The 25,677-nt window shown below is 41.6% G+C and overlaps 1 protein-coding gene across 1 annotated transcript in view; it reads left to right on the top strand.

The window, feature by feature from the left end:
* The window catches only part of Neb (nebulin), a 199,256-nt gene that overhangs the window by 18,964 nt on the left and 154,615 nt on the right, over positions 1 to 25,677 (top strand). The window contains exons 11-30 of the mRNA XM_013517490.1: positions 5,077 to 5,181; positions 5,819 to 5,926; positions 7,804 to 7,920; positions 9,625 to 9,729; positions 9,827 to 9,934; positions 10,029 to 10,133; positions 10,517 to 10,615; positions 11,861 to 11,965; positions 13,137 to 13,244; positions 13,325 to 13,438; positions 14,637 to 14,738; positions 14,825 to 14,932; positions 15,019 to 15,123; positions 16,115 to 16,213; positions 18,099 to 18,203; positions 18,734 to 18,841; positions 18,922 to 19,035; positions 21,522 to 21,719; positions 23,884 to 23,991; positions 25,231 to 25,329. Coding sequence (XP_013372944.1) covers positions 5,077 to 5,181; positions 5,819 to 5,926; positions 7,804 to 7,920; positions 9,625 to 9,729; positions 9,827 to 9,934; positions 10,029 to 10,133; positions 10,517 to 10,615; positions 11,861 to 11,965; positions 13,137 to 13,244; positions 13,325 to 13,438; positions 14,637 to 14,738; positions 14,825 to 14,932; positions 15,019 to 15,123; positions 16,115 to 16,213; positions 18,099 to 18,203; positions 18,734 to 18,841; positions 18,922 to 19,035; positions 21,522 to 21,719; positions 23,884 to 23,991; positions 25,231 to 25,329 — 2,220 coding nt within the window. The remainder of the gene's footprint in view (positions 1 to 5,076; positions 5,182 to 5,818; positions 5,927 to 7,803; positions 7,921 to 9,624; positions 9,730 to 9,826; positions 9,935 to 10,028; positions 10,134 to 10,516; positions 10,616 to 11,860; positions 11,966 to 13,136; positions 13,245 to 13,324; positions 13,439 to 14,636; positions 14,739 to 14,824; positions 14,933 to 15,018; positions 15,124 to 16,114; positions 16,214 to 18,098; positions 18,204 to 18,733; positions 18,842 to 18,921; positions 19,036 to 21,521; positions 21,720 to 23,883; positions 23,992 to 25,230; positions 25,330 to 25,677) is intronic.

Here is a 25,677-nt window from a genome sequence, read left to right as displayed (position 1 = left end):
TGAGAGCCTGTCTCTCTCTCTCTCTCTCTCTCTCTCTCTCTCTCTCTCTCTCTCTCTCTCTTTCTCTCTCTCTCTCTCACACACACACACACATTCTATCTGAAGTATTTTTTGAGGAAAAGTTATTTCTTTGGTAGAGGAGAAAGAAGAAAAGATGGAAGATGAAATCTATTTAGTAATGTTTTTGGGTGTCTGATTTTGCAGATTACTTAGCTGTATAGCCAAGGACTGTTTCAATAAATGATATAGCAAAAATAGTGAAATTTCACTAATAGGAATACCACCAACCTCACATTTTCCCCAGGGCTAAAAGGAAATTAACTTGAAAATCGTGCATAAAGAGGTGGCTACCAAAAGTCTTGAGAGTGGAAATAAGATTGGGAAGGACAATTTATCTTTTTAGAAGAGTTTTCAAGTCCTCTAGAAATAAAAAAGAACCTATTTTCAAATTTTATTTAAAGCATATTTTAAAAGAAAGTAAGGAAATTTTTTTAACTTTTTTGGATATGCAGTGTGGGAACCTAAAAGCGAGTTTGAATAATCCCTTCAAACTTCTGTGATCATTCACTTAACCAGTTTAGAGCTGCAGTTAGATTAGCACCACTTTTTTCAACTGAGTAGCCACTAGCAGAATGTGACTATTGAACACTTGAAACGTGACTAGCACAAACCGAGCATAAGTCCACATGGGCTTCTCTAACAAAATAATGTACCCAGGGCAGCTTAAACAACAGACAGTTATTTCTCACAGGTCTGGGGACTGGAGATCCAAGATCAAGTATTCGGGGGGCGGGGGGGGGTGTAGCGCGGGTGCAGTGAATCTTCCTGGCTTGCAGTCACCTTCTGTGTCCTCCCAAGATGCAGCCAGAGTAAGAGCTCCGGCCTCTCCTACTCTTCTAATAAAGACATTAATCCCATCATGGGATCCCCCCCATGGCCTCATCAAATATGAATTACACCCCAAAGGCCCTACTTTCAAATACCATTGCTTTGGGTTTTTGATCTTCAGTATATGAATTGAGGGTAGGAGGCAAATCCATTCCATAACACTGAGAGCCCTATATGAATGTGAGTTAGTTAATTTATTATTTTTATATTGATCATATGTTGGGATGATAATATTTTGGGTCTACTGATTTAAGTAAAATAATTATTAAATTTCCCATCTGTTCCTTTTTATATTAAAAATGTGAATACTAGAGTGGCTCACGTTTTATGTCTGCACTGCTCTAGTTGGAGAAGATGACAGTGTCAGGTTTGCCACAGGGGGATAATAATGAGCTAACAGAAGAGTGGCTACGGACGAAGGTCACAGGATTTGGCTTCAGTGCCGTCATTCATCCTGGTCTCACCCAGACCTCCAGTCCTTAATGACTATTGTGTACCCAAAACGATAAACACGTTGGAAAGTGTGCTTGAGCTTGGCCACAGTCCACCCAACAGCCAACCGCCCGAGAAGAGAGGCACAGGCCTGCCCTGGGGGCTGCGCTATGCGGCTCTCTTCCCTTCTCCTGCAGCCCTCTCCACTCTCGATCTACTTTGACCCACCTTTCAGCATGACTGGATACGCTTTCCCTGCAGAATAGGTAAACATCTGTGCGTTTAACTCTTGCATCTCCTTGCCAAACAGTGTCTTTGATGTACTCTTCAAAGGTCTGACAGCTGCCAGTTCAGATCAAAAGGAGCACATCTCTCCAATGATTATGTTAACGTTTTCTGTTGAGCACCCTTCCTTACTATACTTGCCAGAGTGATTTATTTTAACTCTGTCTTTGGCTGAAGCCATCAGCTACGTGCAAGCCGCTTCAGGTGCATGCTGTAGCTCGGACACAGGTGGACAGAGTGGTTCTTATCCGCAGGTATCTCTGGTGAGAAGACAAGACGCCCCAGGGTCAGCTAGAAGTGAGCTTCCGAATGCAACACGGAGAAATTCCCTTAGTTTCTCTGTGCCTACCTCTCGGCTTCCCCCTAGATTCACAATAAGAGGAAAATAAATTTCAGGCTGGAATCTCCACTTGATAAACGAAATCTTTCAGTGATACATTGTTATGAAATGTGCCGCTCTGGTCTTCTGAAACCATGGAAGTATCTCAGAGAACTCAGAAGGCTCCCCTTGACTCCATCAGAGGAAATCTGACTGAGTCAGAAAGGCAGCTCTGGGTCCACTGCAGATATAAAGATGTCAGTCGGGATGCCTTCCACTCCTCGAAAATATGTCTGTGGATGGGGCCAGCAGAAGTCCCAAGGTTTAACAGCCACAGGAGAAGGCAGATGTGATTAAGTAACTGGCTTTACACCCCTTTCTGTCTGATAACCACAGAAAACGACACATGCCGATGTGGAAAGTAGGCAATGAAGCCGTCCACTTAAGCAAGACATTAGGGTGCTTAATTCGTAGCCTAGTGAAGTTGATTTCTGAAAAGGAACAGCTACGGTTGGGGTAATCAGTCTCCCTGTAGCTGTGGACATGTGGGCACCCTCTTACCCACAGAAAGGGTCCTAAAGCATGTAGTTAACCTAATACACTTTCTTCCTTTAAACAAACAAGCAAACAAACAGTCCTAGAGAAAGTTAAATCAATCCTTTCCTCTCCGTTTTCATTCGTCAATTTCAACTCTAGCGCAGTGGGAGAGAAGTGTTGGGGGAAATTCTTGGGGTTGAGCAGAAAGTAAGCTGTCGGACTCCTGATGCAGGGAGCCCCTCTCTGTGTGTCACACAAATGCCCAACACGCAGAGTGAGACCCTGGGCTGGGCACAGGGACACCTACCTCCCTCTTCATGTTACTCCTCCAGCGAAAGAGCTTTGTCCTGCAGCTCCTCTCCTGCCTGCCAGTGAAGGTGAAGGTCATAGCTTTCTCAGCAGTTAACAAGCTGCAGCCTTCTCCTGTGCGGTGAAAGTCTGCCCCGACTTGAGAGTACTCGGGAGTGGACCGCACACAGTCCATCTCTATCCTGACCTACTTCAGCTGTGGGGTAGGAGGAAACAAGTGTTGGCTCGTGAAGGGTAAGAAGAGATGGGGCTGGGTAGTCTTACACTGTATTTTGTGTCTTGCTTGATATCTTCTAAAAACCAGATATCTGTTTCTCACCGTGAGAAGCGATCTCAATTTTCCTTAGCCAATCTGCACATACAGTGCCTATTTCTTAGTGACAGTCCAAGTTTTGGCCCTCATTAAGAACCTCTGATGCTTTACAGTCTTAAGGTACATATTGCAAAGTTCTCTGTATTCCAGCTTTGGGCTGCATCCAGCCTCATTTGCCTTTTCCAGTCCTAGAGTTTTCCTCCTTTGATAGGAAGCAGGGAAGCAGGGGGAAGGGAAGCACCCCTACAAAACATCAGAGATTAGATCTTACCCTGAGGTGTGTGTACATTAAGAATCTCTGAGATCTTAAGTGTCTGTGGAGATCTCAGAGCTTTCTCAGATTCCTGGTGAGGTCTTGTCCTCAGAAAGATTAGAAACGTTTCTAGAGGTAAGAAGGTACTCTTAGTAAACTCCAAAATCAATTCTCTGGACTCTGACTCTTTCAAGAGGGAGAAGGTGAATCTATTAGTAATATAATGCAAATCTTAACTCAACTTCCAGTGAAGAACTTTCTCTTTCAATTTTCTTGCCTCTAGAGTTTCTTACCTTCTGTTACGGTGAGAGCGGTTATTACAAGTACTGTAATGTGTATTTGTGCAGCACTGTAGAGGTACAAAGCCCTCTTCAGTGTAGGATCTGACCTAACCTCTGCAGTGGCCCTTTGTGTAAATGTGTCCCAGGATGTGTGGTTGAGGAATTTGAAGCATAGAGAGGCTAAGTCAGATCTTTCATAATAGTGGGCTCAAGACTTGGAGTCGAGGCTTGGGCCCAGGGCTTCTGCACCCAGGTCCCAGGCTCTAACATTAATCTCTGTGGAACCCAGGCACGCTGGGACACATGCCTGTAATCCCAGCATTCAGGAGGCTGAGATAGGACTGAGAGTTCAAAGCCATTTTGAACTACTGAGTGAGTTCAAGGTCAGCCTGAACTTAACGAGATTCTCTCAAATAAAAACAAGCAATGACAGCAACAAAAACTTGCTATTAGTTATCTTATTAACCTTTCTGTGAAGAAAGGGAGTAGGGCATTTGGAAGAAGTCTGTGCTTCCTTTAACCGGAGTCCACTGGCTCTGCATTTCACTTGTAGTACTTCTGTTAAAGGTATGTAGAAAGCCGCTTTTGCTTTCCTTGAAGGGTGTGGTGGAAGGGTGGCGGTGCAGGCAGCTGGAGACCCACTGGCTATGTCTTCAGCACAGTCCTATGAGCCACAGAGAGGACGGCTCTAACCAGCTCTAGATTCGGCTGATGGACTCGGGTCTGGGTTTGACCGGGTTAACTCTGTTTCAAGAATCTTAGTTCAAGAGGGTTTATATTATAGTCTTGGTTCAATTTAGAGTAGTTGACTAAACATCTATGAGATAACTTCTGTGTGCTGCAATTTGTGTTAGATTCAAAGGATATGAAAATGACGAAGATATAACATCCCTTTTCAAGGAGCTCCTGGCCGGAGAGTCAGGTGGAGTGGTGTTTGAGGTTAAGATGGAGCAGCAGGTCAATTTTAGAATTATTGCTTTACTAATTAAACTTCTGTAAGTGTAAACGAGGAGGTTCTACTCATTAGCTTGCATGCTGAATTTTTCTATGATTATTCCCTCTGGGTAACTAGGAGCTTTTTTAAAGCTCAGTAGTTAGTGGCTAAGTTTGCTTGGCCTGGAAATCTTGGGTTGATAGGTTGTACTGTAACTAAATTATGGAGGATGACTTCTGACTCTCTTTCCTCCAACTTTTGGGAAAATTTGCACGTTCTGAATTTGCTAAAAGCTCCCCAACTCATTAAAGGACGGGGAGTTAGTATTCCCCTATTTTCTATCCCCTCTTACTCACCTTTCTGGTTGTGTAAATTGACATTGCACTGAAAACCTTCTTGAAGATATTTATTAAGGACCTAAAAACAACCTGGTTAAGGTATTTAAAGTTAATCATCATTACTCAATTTACTCTCTTGTCAAGTCCTAAATTTTGCTTATCTTAGTTTTTCTTTCTTTTTTCCTAGCAAAAATACAAAGAAGACTATGAAAATAAAGTCAAAGGCAAATGGAGTGAGACACCTTGCTTTGAAATTGCAACGGCCAGAATGAATGCTGACAACATCAGCACAGTGAGTAGGAAGCAGTAGCCGGATGTCCTGGGAGGGACCTCTGCTTTAGGACTCCCGTCACCTGGAACATCGAGGCCCCTCTTCTCAGGGGCAAGAGACTTGATGCGGAATTCCTGCTAAAAGAGAAATTCCAAAAACCTTCTTTCTTTCTGAAAAACTATTTTGACCAATTTTTATTGTTTTGACTTCAATTTCAAGGAGCAACATGGTGATAACCTCTTAACAATTGTGAAGTACAATTAGTGGGAGTTAAAGTGCATATTTTTAATTTATTATCTGCCTGGGGAACCAAACGGTACATTTGTAAAATTGATTAATGTAGCTAGCATCTTTTCACTGTAAGTCAGAAACCTAATTAGGCTCTTTCTTTCTCTCTTACTTTTCTGCTCCCGGATTTCAAAAGCTTTTTCCTAGTAGTCAAGGGAGGCTCTCTAATTGTTCCGGCAACCTATTTAATGTTTCCAAATCTCTGTTAAACTGCTAGTCATTTTTGCCATGACACCACAATCTCTTAAGTTTAATCGGATCTTCCTAAAGCCAGTGAGTGTGGCTCTGATATCGTCTCCAAATGTCCACTGTCCTCTCAAACTCTTGCAGTTTGTTTCCACAGTTCTCCAGTGTGTTTCATATCTTACAGAGGAAGTATCAGGAAGATTTTGAGAACATAAAAGACCAGATCTACTTCATGCAGACTGAAACACCGGAATATAAAATGAATAAGCTGGCTGGGGTCGCAGCTAGCAAGGTACAAGAAAATTGTCTCACTGATTTTAATGGTTTTAGTGGGGTGAATGGCTGAAAATTCTGATTCCTGTGTATAAGGAGAAAAAGAAGGGGAGTTGGTTTTAGTCGAGACCAACGAATCCTAGGCATTTGAAGAAGAGGAAAGTGAAAACAACAAGAACGACAAAAGTACTTTGGAATTATAAGAGGGCCACTTAGACTGCTTTTTGTCATGATTGAGTATAACAACCCCTAATTATCATCTACAGTATTTCACAGAGTAAAGGGCCCTTTGCTATTGAGAAGTAGAAAGACCATAATCTAAACGAGCAGGGCTTCTCCTACCAGAGAAGATGGAAGATGCCTTATAAGAAAACACGTGCTCCCACACTCAACGCTATCATTGTTTTTTCTTATTTTCCCACTGATTGGTAAAATCTTGGTACAGGACAAGACAGTGGTGTTCAGACCTGGAGGCAGCAGGATGAGAAGTATTTTGAAAGTAGAGCGGACCTGATTTCGTAATGGATTGAATGTGGGGTGTAAGATAGAGATTTAGGTTTTCAGCTAGACAGATGGGGTTTCCCTCCTTGAGACAGGAAAGGCCATGGAAGAAGCAGGTACTTTGCTTGGAGTGGAAATAGGAACTCATCTCTAGACGCGTGAGATCCGAGACTCCTTCTAGACAGTCAAGGAGAAATGTCGAATTGTTAGTTGACTGTAGGGAAGTTCAGTAGAATATATATATTAGGGACCCCAAAAGTGGTCCCCATCTCCTGTAGGTGTTAAGGTGCACGGCCAAAAGAAAGGCTATTTGTGCCTCCCACGCCATGGACTGTCCCCTGCGATACTCTGTGTGGGCTGTAGGGTTGGAGCATCTGAATTTCAGTTGTGTATCTCCTATCTGTGGATACCAAGTTGACTGATAGTTTCCTGAAGTTTTTAAGTGTCGGTAAACTATCTAGGATCCTCCAGTTTTTATGGTTATACTGTCTGAACAAATGGCTTAGATTAGGGATCATGGTCGGAAGCAGTATCAGCTTCTTTTTTTTTGTTTTGTTTTTTTCCTGTACTGGAAGTCAAACTCACGACCTTGCACTTGCCAGGCAGGTGCTGTGCCGCTGAGCTAAGTCCCCAGCCCCTAAGCTTCTTATTCTATCACCTGTGGACACTCTCCTGATAGGGACTTTGGATACACACACACACACCACACACATACACACACACACCCCACACACATACACACACACCACACACACACACACCACACACACACCACACACACACCACACACACACCACACCACACTTTACGGCTGCTGCCCTTGCTGGGATTAAACAGGCAGCAGGCGGTAGAGAAGGGCAGGGCGAGGGTGCCGCCACCCCCCGAGCGCTTTTCTTCTCCCGCTCACACACTGAGCACGCCATGTCTAACACACAGCTGCAGGTGAGCCTGAAGGGGTAGGCAGATGATGCTTCTAGTTTCTTTCCTTTAAATACGTGTTGGCAGAGAGGCGGCTGGAGGTTAAAGGCGGGTGCGAGCTCTATCGCCTCGGGCCGCTGGGACACGCTGTGCCGTTGTTATCCATGATCTTTCTCTGAGGGTGACGACCATGTATCATTCTTTATGGTGTCTGTCCCAGGGTCAGGCACATAATCAAATCCCTGTAGATGTTTTTTCAATGAATAAATGAATGAGAAGAAAAAGTATCCTGGAAATGTATGCAAATATCTCTGTTGCTGTTCGTATGAGTTACTACGAGTACTTTGCTCATGAAATGTCAAGGTGCTGTTTTCTGAAGAGAAAATTAATTTGTGGAACCGTGTCATAACAGTCACAGTGGAGAGGAGGGCAGAAATAATCTGTGGAGTTACTCTATCACTTTGTTTCATTTTATAGGTAAAATACAAAGAAGACTATGAAAAAAACAAAGGAAAAGCAGATTATAATGTACTTCCTGCCTCGGAGAACCCGTTGCTCAGGCAGTTGAAGGCTGCAGGAAATGTCCTGAGTGATGTGAGTATATTTTTCTCCAAGTGTTTTCTAAACTTCAGCTGCAAGTGAAACAAACTTTTTCTCCTTCCAAAATGACTACATACATACACAATTTTGCAAATCCTTTTTGTTTTTGTTTTTTTTGTTTTTTTCTGGTACCGGGAATCGAACTCATGATCTCGCACTTGCCAGGCAGGCGCTGTGCTGCTGAGCTAAATCCCCAGCCCCTGCAAATCCTTTATGGTTGTGGAGCAGCAGTTTCATTGGAACTACCTAAGCATAGGAAAGCAGAGGGCCTGTGACTATGATTTTCCGAGCTTGTGGGCAGGAAAAACCTCATTTGCTTATAAATTCTGAACATCCGGGCCTCTGCGGGGTTGAAGAGCACACGATGCGTGTGCTTTGATTCTCACAAAAGCAGAGGCCCACATAATACACATTCCCCCAGAAAACATCATTTGCAGACCATGGAACTTAAAAGACGGCTCCCTGCCACTTCACAGGAATTTCTACTTTTCACTCGTGGATGGCTAAGGTCCTGACTAAGCCATTAGATGTTGTTTTTTTTTTTTTTTTTTTTGGTTGGGGGGGGTGGTTCCGGTACCGGGAATCGAACTCATGACCTTGCGCTTGCCAGGCAGGCACTGTGCCACTGAGCTAAATCCCCAGCCCCTAAGCCATTAGATGTGAAATAGATTCGGCGAAGAAGTCTCAGCCTAGTACTAAAAGACTAATGGCCCAAGACAAATGAGACCATGTAAACACACACATGCACACACAGATGGAATATGTGACTTCTTGAGGTTTTCCTTGTGGTTAGATTATATTACACTTTCTGAATGGCTGAGGACCTTGTAGCTCTCTGAGTGCGTTAGTCATCTTTTCTTTTCACCCTGGAATTAAGTCAGCACCACAGGAAACGCATGCATTTGACTGGGGAATTGGTTAGGCGATGTGGCCCCTCCAGCAGGTGGAAATAGTGTGTCTACATAGCTCTGCTGGGAAATCAGTGCAAGGCACTTCTGCCTTCTACATGAAGGACATCTTTTTCAAACATAAAATCCCAGGTTCTCATCTACTTTGTTGGAAAAAACAGGATTAGAAACATCGGAAATGAACAGAATCATTTAAATGTTGAAAAGCCCACACGAAAAAGTGGCAGTGACTTTCTCAGCTGTCCATGTAAATGCAATCACTGATTCATGTGCAAGCTAGACACATTTTATCAGAGAAGAAGAGGTTTGCAGTCTCACATAGGCCTGATTTTTAAGGAAAGTTGTTTGTATAATGCAAGTCCTCCCACCGTGGTACCAGGTAGAAGAGCAACTTGCATTTCTCCACTTACATTTGTTGTTTCACGTTTTGTCTTTTAACCGCACAACCTGCCTCTCGTGGAGACCTTGTTTGCTGTGGCCTCATCAGGGAGGGGAGTGTGGGGAGGGAGACGTAGCCCTGAGAAATGCACCGGTTCTTCCCAGGGAAGGGCTTGGTCAGAAGTGGGCCCTGACTTTTTTAGCTTCTTCAAAATGTTAAACGTGCTTTATAACAATTGTTACTAGAAAAGGCTCCTGATTTGTGACACCCTATGTTTGATTGTTGGTTTTTAAGACAGTTGACAGCTAATATCTTTTCTTCTTCTTTTGTTTAGTGTTGGAAAAATACAACTGTTATAATCAGTGTGGGAGTGACAGGAATCTACTTTAACTGATTTTTCTTCTTTGACAGAAACTATACAAGGAAAACTATGAAAAGACAAAGGCAAAGAGCATAAATTACTGCGAGACCCCCAAATTTAAGCTTGATACAGTTTTGCACAACTTCAGTAGTGATGTAAGCAATCCCGCCATCACCCTTTCTGTTACAAAAAGACCTGTCATTTAATAAATAATTTAATCAAACTGTAAATGAAATATATTCTGTTTTTCAGACCAAATATAAAGACTCCTACTTAAAGAATATTTTGGGGCACTATGTAGGCAGTTTTGAAGATCCGTATCATTCACACTGCATGAAAGTGGCATCTCAAAACAGTGATGTAAGTTCCGAGACCACTGTCTGACTCCCAGAATAACAGAATTGGGGGCATAAACGTGATGGTTGCATCCGTACATTGGTTTCTTTCTCATCAGAAAAACTACAAAGCAGAATATGAAGAGGACAGAGGCAAAGGCTTCTTCCCTCAGACCATAACTCAGGAATATGAAGCAATCAAGAAGCTGGATCAGTGTAAAGATGTAAGTCTGTAGTAATTATAGAGAGCTACCGTTCTCTATAATTAAAAATATCTAGCAGTCAAGACACACTTAAAATTCTGATATTTTACAAATAAAAATAAGTGACAAAATTATAAGAAATAAAATTTATTTTGTGGTAGATGTGCTGGGCACCTCTATGTTTTAAGAGCAAATTCTAGATTATTTTCTTAAAGAGTTATTGTAAATTTGAAGACATGGGAAAGTTTCTCATATAGCTATAAGAGCATCTCTTAAAAAACAATAAGTGTTTTATTAACTACCAGCTTTACTTCCTGGGGGAGGTTGGTGTTGTGCTTGCTTGGCTTAAAGGCCCCCTTGGATTTGACGGGAACTACTCAACCAGACTCCTTGTTCTCCCACAGCACACCTACAAAGTGCATCCCGACAAAACCAAATTCACTCAAGTGACCGACTCTCCCATCCTGGTACAAGCTCAAGTCAACTCCAAGCAACTGAGCGATGTAAGTTTCTCAAAATAGCCAGGAAATTTAGTTATGATGGAGAACATTTATGCATACAATCCAATTTTGTTTGTTTCTTGTGTGTGTGTGTGTGTGTGTGTGTGTGTGTGGTGTTGGGACGAAATCCACTAGACTGCTCTACCATCAAGCTACTTCCCCAGCCAAAACATCAAATTTTTTGTTACATTTATAAAAAGGTTATGTAAGTCCAACTTGTATATTTGTAATCACCTAAAATATTTTCCCTTTGGTTTCTTTGAGTCTTGTTAGGCAGGTAGCACTTTTGGTAAAAATTTTTTCTGAAGGAAGCTAGTAGAGATTAAAGTTGAAAAGAATATGAGTTCTAGAATCAGACAAAACTTCCAGCTCTGTCATTTATGACCAACTTGCCAATCCATTTGACCTCTCTATGCCTTATATTTTCTGTGTGTAATTTGTGGCGGTTTTAAGAATGAGATGTGTGCATACTACGCACCATGGCTCAGATGAGATATTCAATATATGAGATTTCTCACTCCGAAAAAAAGATTTTGGAAAATAGAGATATCGACACAAATTTTTTCATACAAATTCAAAGTATAGATTTCAAAACTTATATTGAATACAACAGGTAAAAATAAAAATAATCTTATAGATTTATGGCCAAAAGTGAAAGCTTCAATGAGATCATGAACAACCGTGATGTGTGCGTGGGAGCCATAGAAATGATTCAGGCACCGCTGACGGTGACAAGAAAGGCAGGCTGTGTCACAGCCCCTCCAGGGCCAGTTGTGATTCGCATGGAAGTGAAAGGCCTGCCTCACTCTGCCGGTGCCCTACCATGCTGACACATGTGTAACAACTGTCCAGGGTCCAGCACACAGGTTCAGTAATGCAGGGTGTCCTACCCAACCTCTGTGTCTCTCTTTTGTTTATTTATTTTTGTTGCTGTTTATTTGATTGTTTTGTTTCTTTCATTTTTCAAGACAGGTTCTCACTATGTAGTTTAGGCTGGTATTGAACTCACTATGTAGCCCAGGTTGGCCTCAAACTTGCAGCCATACTCCTGCCTCAGCCTCCCAGTGCTGGGAATACAGGCATGCACCACCATGCCTGGTTTGAATTTCTCTCTTGATCTTAGCAACGTTGCCAGTTACTTCACATAATATACCAGACAAAGAGAAGTTTTTGTATTTTGGAAAAACTCTTTTAAATTAATTGGTTCTCTTTCTCTCTGCCCACCTGCTCTCTCCGTTTCTCTTTTAGCTAAATTACAAAGCAAAACATGAAAATGAAAAGTTCAAGTGCCATATACCTCCCGATACTCCTGCCTTCATCCAGCACAAAGTCAATGCTTATAACCTCAGCGATGTAAGTTCCTCACATGCTGTGTAATGTAATGCCTTGCTGCAATTCAGTGTGTATTTGAATGTTAAAGATGGGAAGAACTGTTAACCTTGTGTCATATTCCTATGTCTCTGCCAGTGTGACATGGGGTTCACCTTATAAAGCAGGTGTAGCGATCTTGTAAGTAATTTCTTTCACTTAAACAATCTTAACTTGTTTTAACCAATGCTCAAAATTCTATCACTCATGTATGGTTAATAGCAGTTGTAGGGGCTGGGGATTTAGCTCAGCGGCACAGCACCTGCCCAGCAAGCGCAAGGTCGTGAGTTCGATCCCTGGTACCGGAAAAAAAAACAAAACAAAAACAATAGCAGTTGTATTTTTCTTGAATGGGGTCTCTTTGTTACTCAGTCTGGTCGTGAACTCTGGGGCTCAAGTAACATGCTTGAGCCTTCTCGGCCTCCAGAGCACTGGGGCCATGTGCCACTGTGCCCAGACCTCTTAACTGGAATTCTTAATGTTAGATCTTCTAGCCATACATTCATATATACTGTGCCATAATTCACTTTTAGGACTTGGTTATTTTTAGGTATTTCATTCCATTTATTCCCCAGGCCTACAATGTCCTTATTTTTATGTATAAGAAAACTACAGTAATGAGAATAGTCAAAGGGCAAAAGGTCAGGTCCATGACCAAGTATGATTCTCCAAACTAAATTTTATAGAAAAGATTTTATAGAAAAGCTACCATTAGGTGTCTTGATTTCTTCAACAATTCTATAAATGAATAGTAAGACTATCTAGCATCACTATGGATTGTAATGATTTATAAAGTAACCTTCACAGAAGATCTAGAGAGCAAATGAAAATGATATCTTTGTATCATTAGAAGTAAGTTAACTATAGAACTTCTGTACTACTGCACAAAATATTCAGTGTTAGGAATCAAATATTAGAATGAAAATGAGAATTAAATTAATTGATGAGAGATTCCTGTGGAAAGTGGAGAAGCCTGATCTTGGAGAGTTAGAAGCCTAGCTTGAGAAAAATTACCTAAAATATGCATAATCTCTGGTACAATGAAGTATCCATTTGCCTTACACTAAGGCAGGGTAATTAGTCACTCTTTAGTTTTCAAGTGTGATGACATGAATATCACTTTTACTGATTCCACTGATGAAATTTTCCTGTCTAGAATGCTTATAAGCAAGACTGGGAGAAGAGCAAAGCCAAGAAGTTTGACATCAAGGTGGATGCCATTCCCCTGCTGGCCGCCAAGGCCAACAGCAGGAACGCTAGCGATGTGAGTGTGCCTGTGGGCTCGGGCAGGGCAGCCTCGGGGATTTCCGGCCAGTGGGCTGAGCGCGTGCGATGCCTTTGCAGGTGATGTACAAGAAAGACTATGAGAAGAGCCGCGGGAAGATGATTGGCGCCCTCAGCATCAATGACGATCCCAAGATGCTGCACTCCTTGAAGACGGCCAAAAACCAGAGCGATGTGAGTGTCCCATGACTCACTGTCACTTTCAGACGTGGGCTACACTTGCTGCTTAACATAACCTTGCAGTGGCTGTTAGCCCAGCTGAGGCCTCAGATGAGAAACTGAACATGAAAGACCTGAACAGAAGATGAAGTTCCTTATTCTCACTAATATCTCTGAATTTTGAGATGACAGTGAATTTTGCAAAAGTTTCCATAATCTCCTTAATGTTGTCTGTTTTGTTAGGTGAAAAATATACTGGCAATATCATCTTCCTTATTATTTTTCCTAGAAATGTCTCTGTATCTTAATAAGTATGCACATGTATAGTACATGGACTCATATGTATTCACATGATGCCCTGACCTGATTAAGGTAGTTTGCAAGGACATATGCAGAAAAATAAAAAGCAAGGAGGGAGAAAATCGATTTAAATATAAACAAGATTGGAAAAACTAGACAAAGCATAGGCTCAAAATCAAAATATTTTGCTTCAAGAATTTTATAAAATACTGATATTATTTTGAAGACTATGAAATACTAAAAACAAAATTTCTTACCAAGATTGCTTTTCTAATTCTTAGCAAGAAAGAAATTCTCCCTCTCTTCCACATCATTTACAAATATTCTTGTCTTTACTGAGTATATTTTTGGATTTCAATGTGAGAGCATTGAAAGAGAATGTGAAGAAATATATGATACATATATTAAAAGTAAATAAAACTATCTTTTCATGTGTTGCTGCTATAAAGAAAATTTTAGATCTTAATTATTAGAAGCCAGCTTCCAGAGGGGTGATCAAATCTTACATCAAGTGTTCAGTTGACTGCTTTTTCAGAACTGTGCCTATGTAACTATCTAAGGTCTACCTTGTGACTTACACCTTCTTTTGTACCAACTTTTAAAGAAATTAATTTTCCTCCAAACACATTCAAATGGAGCAGACTGTTTTAAGACAGAAATTTGCTTGAGTAGCAGCACTGTGTGCTTTAACTCATTCAGTCGGACAGATATAAGGGCAAGCAATGTACATACACTTATGGTTGGTGTAGGGCATGAGGCTGAGGCTTACCCATTCTGCTCTTCTGCATGGCTGAAAATAGAGGCAGAGAAAACACAAATGTTATTTCATTGGTTAAAGTACAGCAGTGACACGAATGGGTTTTATTTCATGAGGCCGTTTTTCTTTGTTTAATTTTATTTTTTCCTTTGACAGAGGTTATACAAGGAAAACTATGAGAAGACAAAGGCAAAGAGCGTGAATTACTGTGAGACCCCTAAATATCAACTTGACACTCTGCTGAAGAATTTCAGTGAGGTTCGGAAGGCCTCAGTCACTCTAAGGAGGGAAGGCTTTCCTATTGCTTGGCAGATAGCTTGAACTGCATGTGTTTTCTTTTTCAGGCTAAATACAAAGATTCGTATGTAAAGAATATTCTGGGACACTATGTGGGCAGCTTTGAGGACCCCTATCATACACACTGCTTGAAAGTTTCTGCTCAAAACAGTGACGTAAGTTTGAAGACAGCTATGCCTCAGAGAGACATTGTTTGGGAACAATAGCAATCTTGATCTATTCTTGTTCTTTCTTGTTATAGAAAAGTTACAAAGCAGAGTATGAAGAAGATAAAGGGAAAGGCTTCTTCCCTCAGACAATAACACAAGAATACGAAGCAATCAAGAAGCTAGACCAGTGTAAAGATGTAAGCCCGCCGTCTTGGATTCTTGAAATTGGGTTTGGGATTCTTGTGACATCTAGTGGTAAATCTAGCATGGTTTAAATGCTAAACTAGCATATAGCCGTTGGCAGATGTTAAATTTTAAGTTTTTCTGTTTGGGTGGAATTGGGGAACACAAAATTTATTATGAAGAAATGTCTTACTTGTGAAATAATTTCAAGTTTTACAAACCTCTGTTTTCATTAGTTTATATATACATGAAATCAGGGCAAAAGGAAGACAAGCAGGTTAGTGAGAGATGGGTTTCCATCCTTCAACACATTTATGGGAGGTGCTCGCGTGTTCCAGGCTCTGTCTTTGGTGCTGGGAGAGAATAGGGAGCCAGGTGAGCTGCTCTCCCAGAGTTGCCATTGGAATGGAAGAGACAGATAATAAAGGAAGACAGCCCAGAAACAAGAAGGTAGCAGGCAATGGTAATAAGATTAAAATAGAGTGGTGATTCGGAATTCAACTAGGATGATATGAGAGAGACGGTGATTGCTTGGGCACCTTAAACTGGGAGGACAATGGAAGTCTGAGACAGGAATGTCCAGCTAGGCCAAGAGCAGGAGTAGAGAAATGGGGTGAACAGCCTAAGAGGAGAAGGAGGAACTGAGAGAGTGAGGTGGCTGGGATAAACTGGGGAGGGGAAAGTAGTAGGTAAAGTGGTCAGAGACGAAAGGGTAGATTCTGCAGGGCTTACACACCAAGCTACAGTGTCAGTTGACCAGCAAGTACAACAGGGAGCCATTGTAGGGCTCCAGCCCTTGGAAGATTTAGTGGCTGAGATGCAGCAGAAAAACCAGAGGTAAGTTCAGGAAAGAAGCGAGGGAAAAAGAGAGGAGCTTCAGAGCACATCAATCAAGTTTTCTGGAACAAAACATGGCTGGAACCTTTTCATATATTAGGAACAATGTACAGGAACAAAGATATAAAGATACACTGTAAACTCATGAAAGTGCATCTTCTTTTCTAGCATACCTACAAAGTTCATCCGGATAAGACTAAATTCACGGCAGTCACTGATACTCCTGTACTACTGCAAGCGCAGCTCAACACCAAGCAGCTCAGTGATGTAAGTGTCTTGATTTATGTAAATGTGGGTGGCCTGGAGTGTGTGGCCTTTTAAAATGTCAGCATTTACATGCGTAATCTTCACGGACTCCTCTCCCACCCCCATAAGGTCATTTTTCAGAATTTGTTTAATAAAATGCAAATGAAGCTACTGGATTGAATTGCAGCCTGAAGACACCTGTTTTAGATAGCGGCAATGATAACGTACTGATTTTTAGTAGGTGTACTTTACTTAATAGCATCTGTCGCATGCACAGTAGGACTTTGCATCAGTTTAAACAGTGCCGACAAAGCCATCCACTCAGGTGAGTAACAAGGCAAACATGCCCACTCTGGAGTTCGCTAAAAAAGACTTTACAAGAAGATAGGGAGCAGGCTGACAAACACGGCAGGCAGCAGAAGGGAAACGTAGAGGATGATGCTGCAGAACGGAAACAGGCAGACCCCGGAGAGCGTGCCCGCATGGGCATTCAGACAAATGGTCAAGAAAAGTCAAAGGCAGGAATGTTCTAGCCACACAGCCACAGGAAGAGCAACGCGCTTCTCAGACACTTATGAGATCATGTGGCGACTGCGTCTCATTGTGGACTTTGAGGGTGGAGGTTGGGGGAGCCCCATATTCTGATTCTCTAATAAGCTGCTAGACGCTGCTGCTGCTGTTGCTCTAACTGATCGACCACACGGTAAGTAGCAAAGTACTCATGTACTACAGTCCTGAAGTAGAGTCCACCCGCTCAAGGCAGGGAAAGGGAAGACAGTTCATCCTACCATAGATCTGTTTTAGTCACACGAATTAGCTCCTATACAATCAGTCAGGACGTGAATGCATCAGTGTGACTTAGAAGTTGTTTCAGTTTATGTGCGACTTTTCCTAGCATACTTTGTGATAAAGAACAGCTAGACACTAGCTACACTGCCCCGGGGTGACCTGAGCTAACTGCAGATGAACACAGTGGTGTGCATGGTGCCTGGTCACCAACACTGTTCTTGTTGGGTTGGTTATACCACCGGCTCTGTCTTGGGGGTGCTTATTGCACAGTTCTCCTCAGCCGTGTGCATTTTGCCTTTAGCCCCAAAATTCAACAGCCTCATTCCTCTTTACACTTCCTTTATCATCTTTTAAAAAATGCTAAAGTCCTTTAATACTTTTAATAAGAATGTGTGTATCTTTTTAAGCATGTTACTATTTTACTGAGAATTATTACTGGTTTTGTTATAGCTCTGATTACAGAATTCCATAAGTTTGGGGCTGTCATGCCCTCCAGGCACAGCCCAGTGGGGTTGCTCTGATGTTTCCTGTCTATGTAGTGTGATAGTATTATAAATATTGATTGTACCATAGTCCATGAAACAGCAGGTAACATTTCCTGTGCTAGGATTTGACAGGATTGAGTACCTCTTTGACGCTTTTTTCTAAAATAAGCACTAATGACTTTTGTATATACGTTGTCCCACTTAAGTTCAAAGAGATGCCTACCCTGACCTGTTCACATGTCTGTCTTAGCCCATTTTCTGTTGCTGTAACAACGTGCCTGAGTCAAAGTAATTTATAAAGAATGGAGGTTTATTTAGCTTGTGCTTCTGGAGGCTGGGAAATCCAGAGTCATGATGCCAGCACTTGGTTAGGTGTCTCACATGTCATTGTATGGCAGAGGACATCACACGGCAAGACAGAGATTAAGCCAGCCAGAGAGCTGACTTTTATAATAGTCACTTCTTAATCCAGGATTGATTAATCCATTCATCAGCACAGAGCCCTGTGACCAGTCCCTTCCCATAGGTCCCGTCTCTCTCATGCTGTTGACGCGTGACCTTAGAATTAAGTCCAACACATGAAAGGTGAAGGACACATTTAGCCCATGGCAATCTCCTCTGTTGTTTTTCAGCTGAATTACAAAGCAAAGCATGAAAGTGAGAAGTTCAAGTGCAGCGTGCCGGCGGATGCCCCGCAGTTCATCCAGCACAGAGTCAATGCCTATAACCTGAGCGATGTAAGCACACAAGCCACTGTGTGGAGTGCGTGAAAAGGGGAAGTGCTCTGGGTATTTGTGTAAAAATTCCTGGTGAGGAGTTATGTAAATGAACAGTTACTGAGATCATTATCAATGTGAAAGTAGAGCTTTTAAGGCCCACTTGCTTTTGGCTCGCTTAGCTCTCAGATGTCGTTTTCTACAATGTCTGTTGCTGTCAGAAGCATTCTTTCATTCACCCTTCTGCAAGTCTCTCCTGTGTACATCACATTTTACCTTCTCAAGTGGTTGGCATTTTATGTTTTCTTTATATATCAGATACCAGTCTTTAGAGCACTCCCAGAACATTAAAAAGAGTGTATGATACTTGTTTAGTGACAGGGAGAAAGAAACTGGAGGACAGGTCAATCAATAGTTACACTAAATCTGGTACATGAGGTATTTAGAGGTGAAGTAGGTGCATGTGGATTGTTCTGCCTTTTTCATGTGTACTCGACTGATCTGTGTTCAGTGCTGTTTTGTAACTCTTTTGCTGAAATTTTCCTGTCTAGAATGTTTATAAGCAAGACTGGGAGAAGAGCAAAGCCAAGAAGTTTGACATCAAGGTGGACGCCATTCCCCTGCTGGCCGCCAAGGCCAACAGCAGGAACGCTAGCGATGTGAGTGTGCCTGTGGGCTCGGGCAGGGCAGCCTCGGGGATTTCTGGCCAGTGGGCTGAGCGCGTGTGATGCCTTTGCAGGTGATGTACAAGAAGGACTATGAGAAGAGCCGCGGGAAGATGATTGGCGCCCTCAGCATCAATGACGATCCCAAGATGCTGCACTCCTTGAAGACGGCCAAAAACCAGAGCGATGTGAGTGTCCTTCCATCTTGTTTTCAAAATGGCTTCCCTGCTAATGTGCTGGCTGGAGTGGCATAAAGAGATTTCATACCCGTGGGTTGTGCTCACAGGAAACTGTTGAAAAGAAGCTTACAAGTAGAAGGATTTGCCAGGCCCTTGCACATCTCACATTTGAGGAAAGAAATTACCAGTATTTGATGTCCCCTGTGCTCTGAAAAGTACATACATTAATATTTAATAGAATATCAGTTGTAAGCTGGGCATGGTGGCACATGCCTCTAACCCCAGCACTGGGGAGGCCGAGGCAGGAGGATCGTTGTGAGTTTGAGGCCAGCCTGGGCTACAAAGTAAGCTCAAGGCCAGGCTGAACTGCATAGCAAGACCCTGTCTCAAAATAAGACACACACACACACACACATACACACAAACACACACGCATGCACACCCACGGGCGTATCAATTATAGCTCTCAGAACCTCTTAGAAAACATCATTACATGGTTTCATACTTCTTCTCATTGAAAAATAGTGTTTATAATGATTCAAAAACTGTCTTTACTTTGGAACAAAATCAAGAATTATAAATGTAAAATCTGAGTAGAGCTGTCAATGACTTTTAAACTTTAGTTTAAACTATTTTAAACTTTAGTTTAAATTTTTTTTTAGTTTAATTTTTTAAAACCTTTTTAAAACTTTAATTGGTTTTGGTATAAGGCTAAGAAAAATACTTTATTGATTATAGGCCCCTTGAGAATATAATAAAAAATTTGGACTACTTATCTAGAAAAAATAAAATTTTCATTGGCTGAATTTCAGGAAATCCATGGATTTCTTAAAGAATATCTATGGACCATCTATCTTTTTTCTAGGTATAATTTTTACTACAGAGAGGAAAATATTAGCTATTGCAAATTACATTGTGTTTATGAGAACCTCCTAAGAATAAGTGTTCAACATAGCTTGCAAATATTAGTTTTTCATGATGAAGGAGGATGTTTGTGTCATTTTCTTGGATGCTAATTCAAAATTTTTAATTTTGATTTATACTCTGATGTAGACATACCTTCTGTGTCACATCAGTATGCAGTGCTCATGTGCCCAGCACTCCGTTCCCCAGTCCCTTAAGACTTCTAAACTCAAGAAGGTTACAGCACCCTTTTGAGATCACATGTATCTTTATCTTTCGTTTTTCATTCTATCACTGAATGCATTAGAACACTAGGAACAAAATAAATCAGTGAGTATTTGTGAATTGATTGTTGTTGGCAACTGAAAGAAATAGTAATTCTCACGTTATATCCAGGTGCAGGCACAGGAAAGAATTTGTATCTTGGACAGCATTTTATATGCACTGCTGCCGTCTGGTATAAACATGGACAAATTCTGACAGGAGTCAAAGTAACTTAGCAAAGAACACTTCTACACATCAGCTACTTTGTGACATTGCTTTCTCAGTCTTATTCTCATAAAAAGTAGCCATTTTAAAAATGTCCTTGCATACCATAACAAATTTCTGGATTTTCTTTTCATACGCCAGGGTCTAGATTTTACAATTAAGTGACAAATTTATTCAGCAAAAAAATGGCTACCTGCATATTATGAGAAGGAATGTCAAGTTCCTTAGGCTAAAAAAATCAGATCATTTGTGAAAGAAATTGCTACAAAGGATTTCGTCTGTTGTTGATAGCTTGGTCATGTGATTATAGGTAGATAGGGTGGGATAAGATCTCTAAAGGCAGTGGGTGAGGATTTTTGTCTCTGTTAAGGCAGCTGGGGAGTGGATATGATGAAGCCGCGAATCTGACCTACTTAGCACAGTCCAGAGCACCAGCAATGAGGACGCCTCCTCAGGCCCAGCCAGGACATTTGGTTTATGAGAACATTGCAGCTAAGGACCAAGGTTACTTTAACGGCTCAGTTTCACAAACTTTTCTCCTCTGAGGTCTCATAACTGCTGCAGTCTAAAGCGTCTTTTAAATTATTGCCAAAATTAAACTTGGTATGAAAAAAAACCTTTGCTCTTCTCCATGGGGCTTCTCTGCTGTCAGGAACAGAACAGGCAGGCTGAAAAATCATAACATCCTTTAAAATTGACTCTGGAAAGCTGAGAAGTCTGCAATGCTATGTATGAAGTAGGCGTTTTAGAAAAACAGAGGTGTGCGATTACTGCCATGTGACTTTCATTAGTTACCGAAGTGCTTCTTGCTGGGAAACTGCAAAGATTCAACTGCACTAACAGCAGTGGTGCTGAGTGTGGTCCTGGAGGGGCGAGGCGGGGCCCGCTACCACTGCCTGCTGCAACCCTCACAGTTGCCCTTGACCCCGAAAGGGTTTGCAAAGATGACGTATGATTTTCTGGGGGATGGTAACAAATGAACAAATTTGGGGGCAAAATAACCACTCGGATGGTTGTATCTGTTTTGCCAAATTGTATTTGTTGTGCTTTTCTGGAACTCCACTAAGGATTTGTAGTAACACGTGGTCATTTCCTATTTATAGCGTGAATATCGCAAAGACTATGAAAAGTCAAAAACTGTCTACACAGCACCACTTGATATGGTCCAAGTCACTCAAGCTAAGAAATCTCAGGAGATTGCCAGCGATGTGGACTACAGACACATCTTACACAACTACAGCTACCCACCAGACAGTGTCAACATAGATCTCGCCAAGAAGGCGTATGCCCTGCAGAGCGATGTGAGTAACTAGGTTTTCGCTACCACTTCTTTTGACTATGGAAACCAAAAGGATTTCTAAACGGCGTATTGCTCTTGGGCCTTCACAGAGGCATCTGCGTTGTCCTTTGTGCATAGACGAGCAGGGGAAGCCACCCTCGAGGGTCTGTGGGGACACAGCCATTAGCTGCGGGGACAGTTGGACTTGGCATGGACTCCACTTGTGTTTCCCTTTGGGAAACTTAACAACCTTGCTGGAATAACCTTGCTGACACACTGGAATAAAATAAAAGAACTGTTTTGAGGATTTAAATGCAAGCCCAGGTTTGCACAGCACCAGGCCCTAATGAAGTCCTCAGTAGACATTCACTGTTATTATCATGCAATTAATCACCCGGTTCGTCAATACCAACAGTTTTTATGCAGATTACTATTTTGTCTGTAAAGGAAATGTCCTAAATTTTTTTAGAAGTGTTTTTTTTTTCTTCTTGCAGGTCAAAACTTCTTTAGGCAAATTAATTTATATGAGCTACACAATTAAATACCTTATCCTAACAATTCTATTTTTAAAATGTAGTAAAATACACATGATACAAAATTTACCGTCTTTGCCACTGTTGAGCATACAGTTCAGTAGTGTTAAGTATATTTTCCTGTTGTTGTGCAACCAGTGTCTAGAATTTTATATTGCAGAATGGAGACTATATACCTATTAAACAAGGATTCCCCACTTCCTCCTCCCCTAACCCTTGGCAACTGCCATTCTGCCCTCTGGTTCTATGAACTTGACTGCTCTACGTACCTCACTTACATGCAGTCACGGTTTGTTTTCGCTGACTGGGTTAGTTTACTTAGCATAATGTCCTTAAGCTGCACCCACGTTGTGGCTTTTGTCAGAATTCCCTTCCTTTTTTATGGCTGAATAAGATTCCATTTTATGTACATACTTTACCATATTTTGTTTACCCATTCATCTGGATATTTAGGTTGTTTCGACCTTTTCAGTGTGAGAATAATGTTGCTATGACTATGAGTGTATGAAAGTCTCAAGATTGTTTTTAATTTTTTTAGATATATGCCCCAAAGCTGAACTGTTGGATGTCATATTCTACATTTCAATTTGGAGCATATGGTAGTTTCATTTTTAATTTGTTGAGGAACCACCATACTATCTTCCCTACTGGCTAAACAATTCTACATTCTTACCATTAACAATCCTATCATATGCATTATTATTTGTTATTTAATTTTTCTATGTTTCTTCATCCCAAATAGATTTTAAGCCTCTCAGTGGAAGAAACCAAATATCTTCTTGATTTTTTATTTCAGTTAAGAGGCTCACACTAAAGAACAATTTGAATTTTGTACCTAGAGTATGTCTTACATGTCATCTATGGCCAGACAACCAAAATGATGGATTCTTTTAATAGAATCAAGTAAATGTGCCCCAGATAAAACTGCTTGTGTAAGCAAATTAACGAGCGCAACTATTTCAAAGTGTTTCATTAGTCCAGCACCCTAAATGTTTGAGAAACCCTCTTATGCTAGACAGCACATATGAAGTGCAGTGTGCACACACACGTGGAACAGATAGCTTCTAGCAAGTCTTATCTAACTAGAAAATGAACAAAGCGGCCAACCTACCTTCAGTATCACCTGCAGGTCTAATTTTACCATAGAAACAGAGAACAAACATCCTACATGTGATTATCTAAATACAGTAATTTCATGTACTCTTTGAAATACAACTTTTTTTCTTTTTGAGGCGGGGTCACTTTGTGTAGCCCAGGCTGGCCTCAAACTTGCAATGTTGCCCAGAGTGGCCTCCAATTTCCTATCCATGATCCTCCTGCCTCAGCCTTCCAAGTTGGAACTATAGGCATGTGGCACCACACTGGGCTGAAACACAGCCTTGAATTGGGCATTTTCCACATTAGAGTTAGAATTCCACATAGTTCCACTAGGTGCAAGTTAGGATAAAATGAAATATAGGCTAGTTAGGAAGAAAAACCAAAAACTCTAAGGACTGTTAGAATCTCTCACCAAAGAAATGCGTAAAGTAATCTTCATACATGGAGTGATGAATCTGCTCAAAGATCTTAAAAGCATTTGGGTGAAATGTTAATGATTTCACCTATCAAGGGTAAGACTGAGCAAAGACATTAACGCTCCTTTTGGTGTTTCAGGTTGAGTACAAAGCTGACTACAACAGCTGGATGAAAGGCTGTGGCTGGGTGCCTTTTGGGTCCCTGGAAATGGAAAAGGCAAAGCGAGCTTCAGACATCCTTAACGAGGTAAAGCCCTGGGAGTTGTCAGAGCACAGTCTGCGACGGTGTCATTTAAAACCCTGACCGTAGGAAGTGTCTCCTTTTCTGCTTCATCCTCTGCTCGTGGTTGCTGAGGGAAAAGCCACAAGCAGGAATTTATGCTTTATATCCCCTTTCTATCACCCAGGTCATTCATGTTAACCATTCATAATAGAAATATTTTAGCAACTTTATTAAGGAATACTTCACAAGCCATAAAACACCTATTTTAAGGGTATAGCTTGGCAGATTTTTTAAAATCCATGTCATTGTACAGTCATCACCACAAATGAATTTTTAAATGTTACTAATACTCCAAGAAATTTTCCCCCACGAATTCCTGCTGTTGTCTTCAGCCCAGTCGCTGATCTGTTTTCCACCTTTTCTAGAAATTTCTTTCTGATCTGGCTTCTTGTGCTTCTTATGTTTCTTCCTGTGCCTTTTAAACAAAAGTTGAGTGATATTCCTTTGTGTGGATCTACCCCATGGTGGTGGCCTCCTCACCCGTTGGTGGATGAGTGGGTTTTTTCCAGTCTGGGGTGATCATGAGTAATAGAGCTGTTACCGATCATGAGTAATAGAGCTGTTATTCTTCTCTGAAGAATTTACCATACGTTATGCTCTTGATGATCCTGAGGTAGTATATGAATTACCAGGCGGTGGATGAAAAACCGATGTGTTGAGGCTCTTAAAGCAGCAAGGTTGTCCCTTTTCTGTCACCTGAAAACTCAGGTGACTGCGCTGTCCTGGAGGTGACTGCAGAAGCCACACGGGCCGAGTAAGGACCGCCTTTATTGTTCTTACCGCCTGGTACTTTTAGTTTTGGTGAAAACAATTTTCCCACTTGGGAGTGTCCTGTAGGGACACCTCAGACCTCCCAGCTCACTTTCCTGTTAATCCCATGGAGAATTCTGGGATGTTTCTGGACCCTGCTTAGCTGCGAGGACTTTTTAATGTGATCAGCAAGAAATCGAGGCAGTATTTTAAGTCTGGTACCTGAGAGCTGTATTGGTTTGTACTCCCGAATCATCCATAACTAAACATTATCTTAAACATTGACTTTGGCAATGTGTTCATTTTTCATCCAAAACTATCAAGACTCTAGTATTTTTACATTTTAAAATCAGAAAAAAAATCTTCCTTATGTCTCCCAGACAAATTTCAAGGATTTCAATGTCAGCCTTTCGTGACAAGTAATATAATTTCTCTCTTTGATTCACCAAACAGAAAAAATATCGCCAGCATCCAGACACACTCAAGTTCACCTCGATTGAAGATGCTCCCATTACAGTGCAGTCTAAAATTAACCAGGCCCAGAGGAGTGACGTAAGTGCTCTTCCTGCCCGTACTTTAATAGATGTTGACCGACACAAACGTGTCTGTATCTCACACCCACTAGTCTCCTGTAACTCCTGTGCAGTCTGAAGTGCCCCTGACGAACACTGCACGTGGTGCCGGCTCTTCCCCGAGGCGCACTCCTTCGTGTCTTCCGGGGGTCGTCTGTAACCTGGCCGTCCTTGTGGCCGCCTGCTCTTGCTCTCAAGGAGAAGGCGGGAGAGTCTCCTTTCAGTGACAACGACGGACTGTCTCAAGAAATGACCAGGAGGAATGAATATGGGCACTTAAATAAAATAGAGGAATTAGGCATTAAGTCAAAGCGAGGGGAAAAGTCGT

Source organism: Chinchilla lanigera, unplaced genomic scaffold (assembly GCF_000276665.1).
Source record: "Chinchilla lanigera isolate Chin_1 unplaced genomic scaffold, ChiLan1.0 scaffold00039, whole genome shotgun sequence".
Lineage (NCBI taxonomy): Eukaryota > Metazoa > Chordata > Mammalia > Rodentia > Chinchillidae > Chinchilla > Chinchilla lanigera.
Note: the sequence above shows the minus strand (reverse complement) of the source record. Positions and strands in the feature narration are given on the sequence as shown.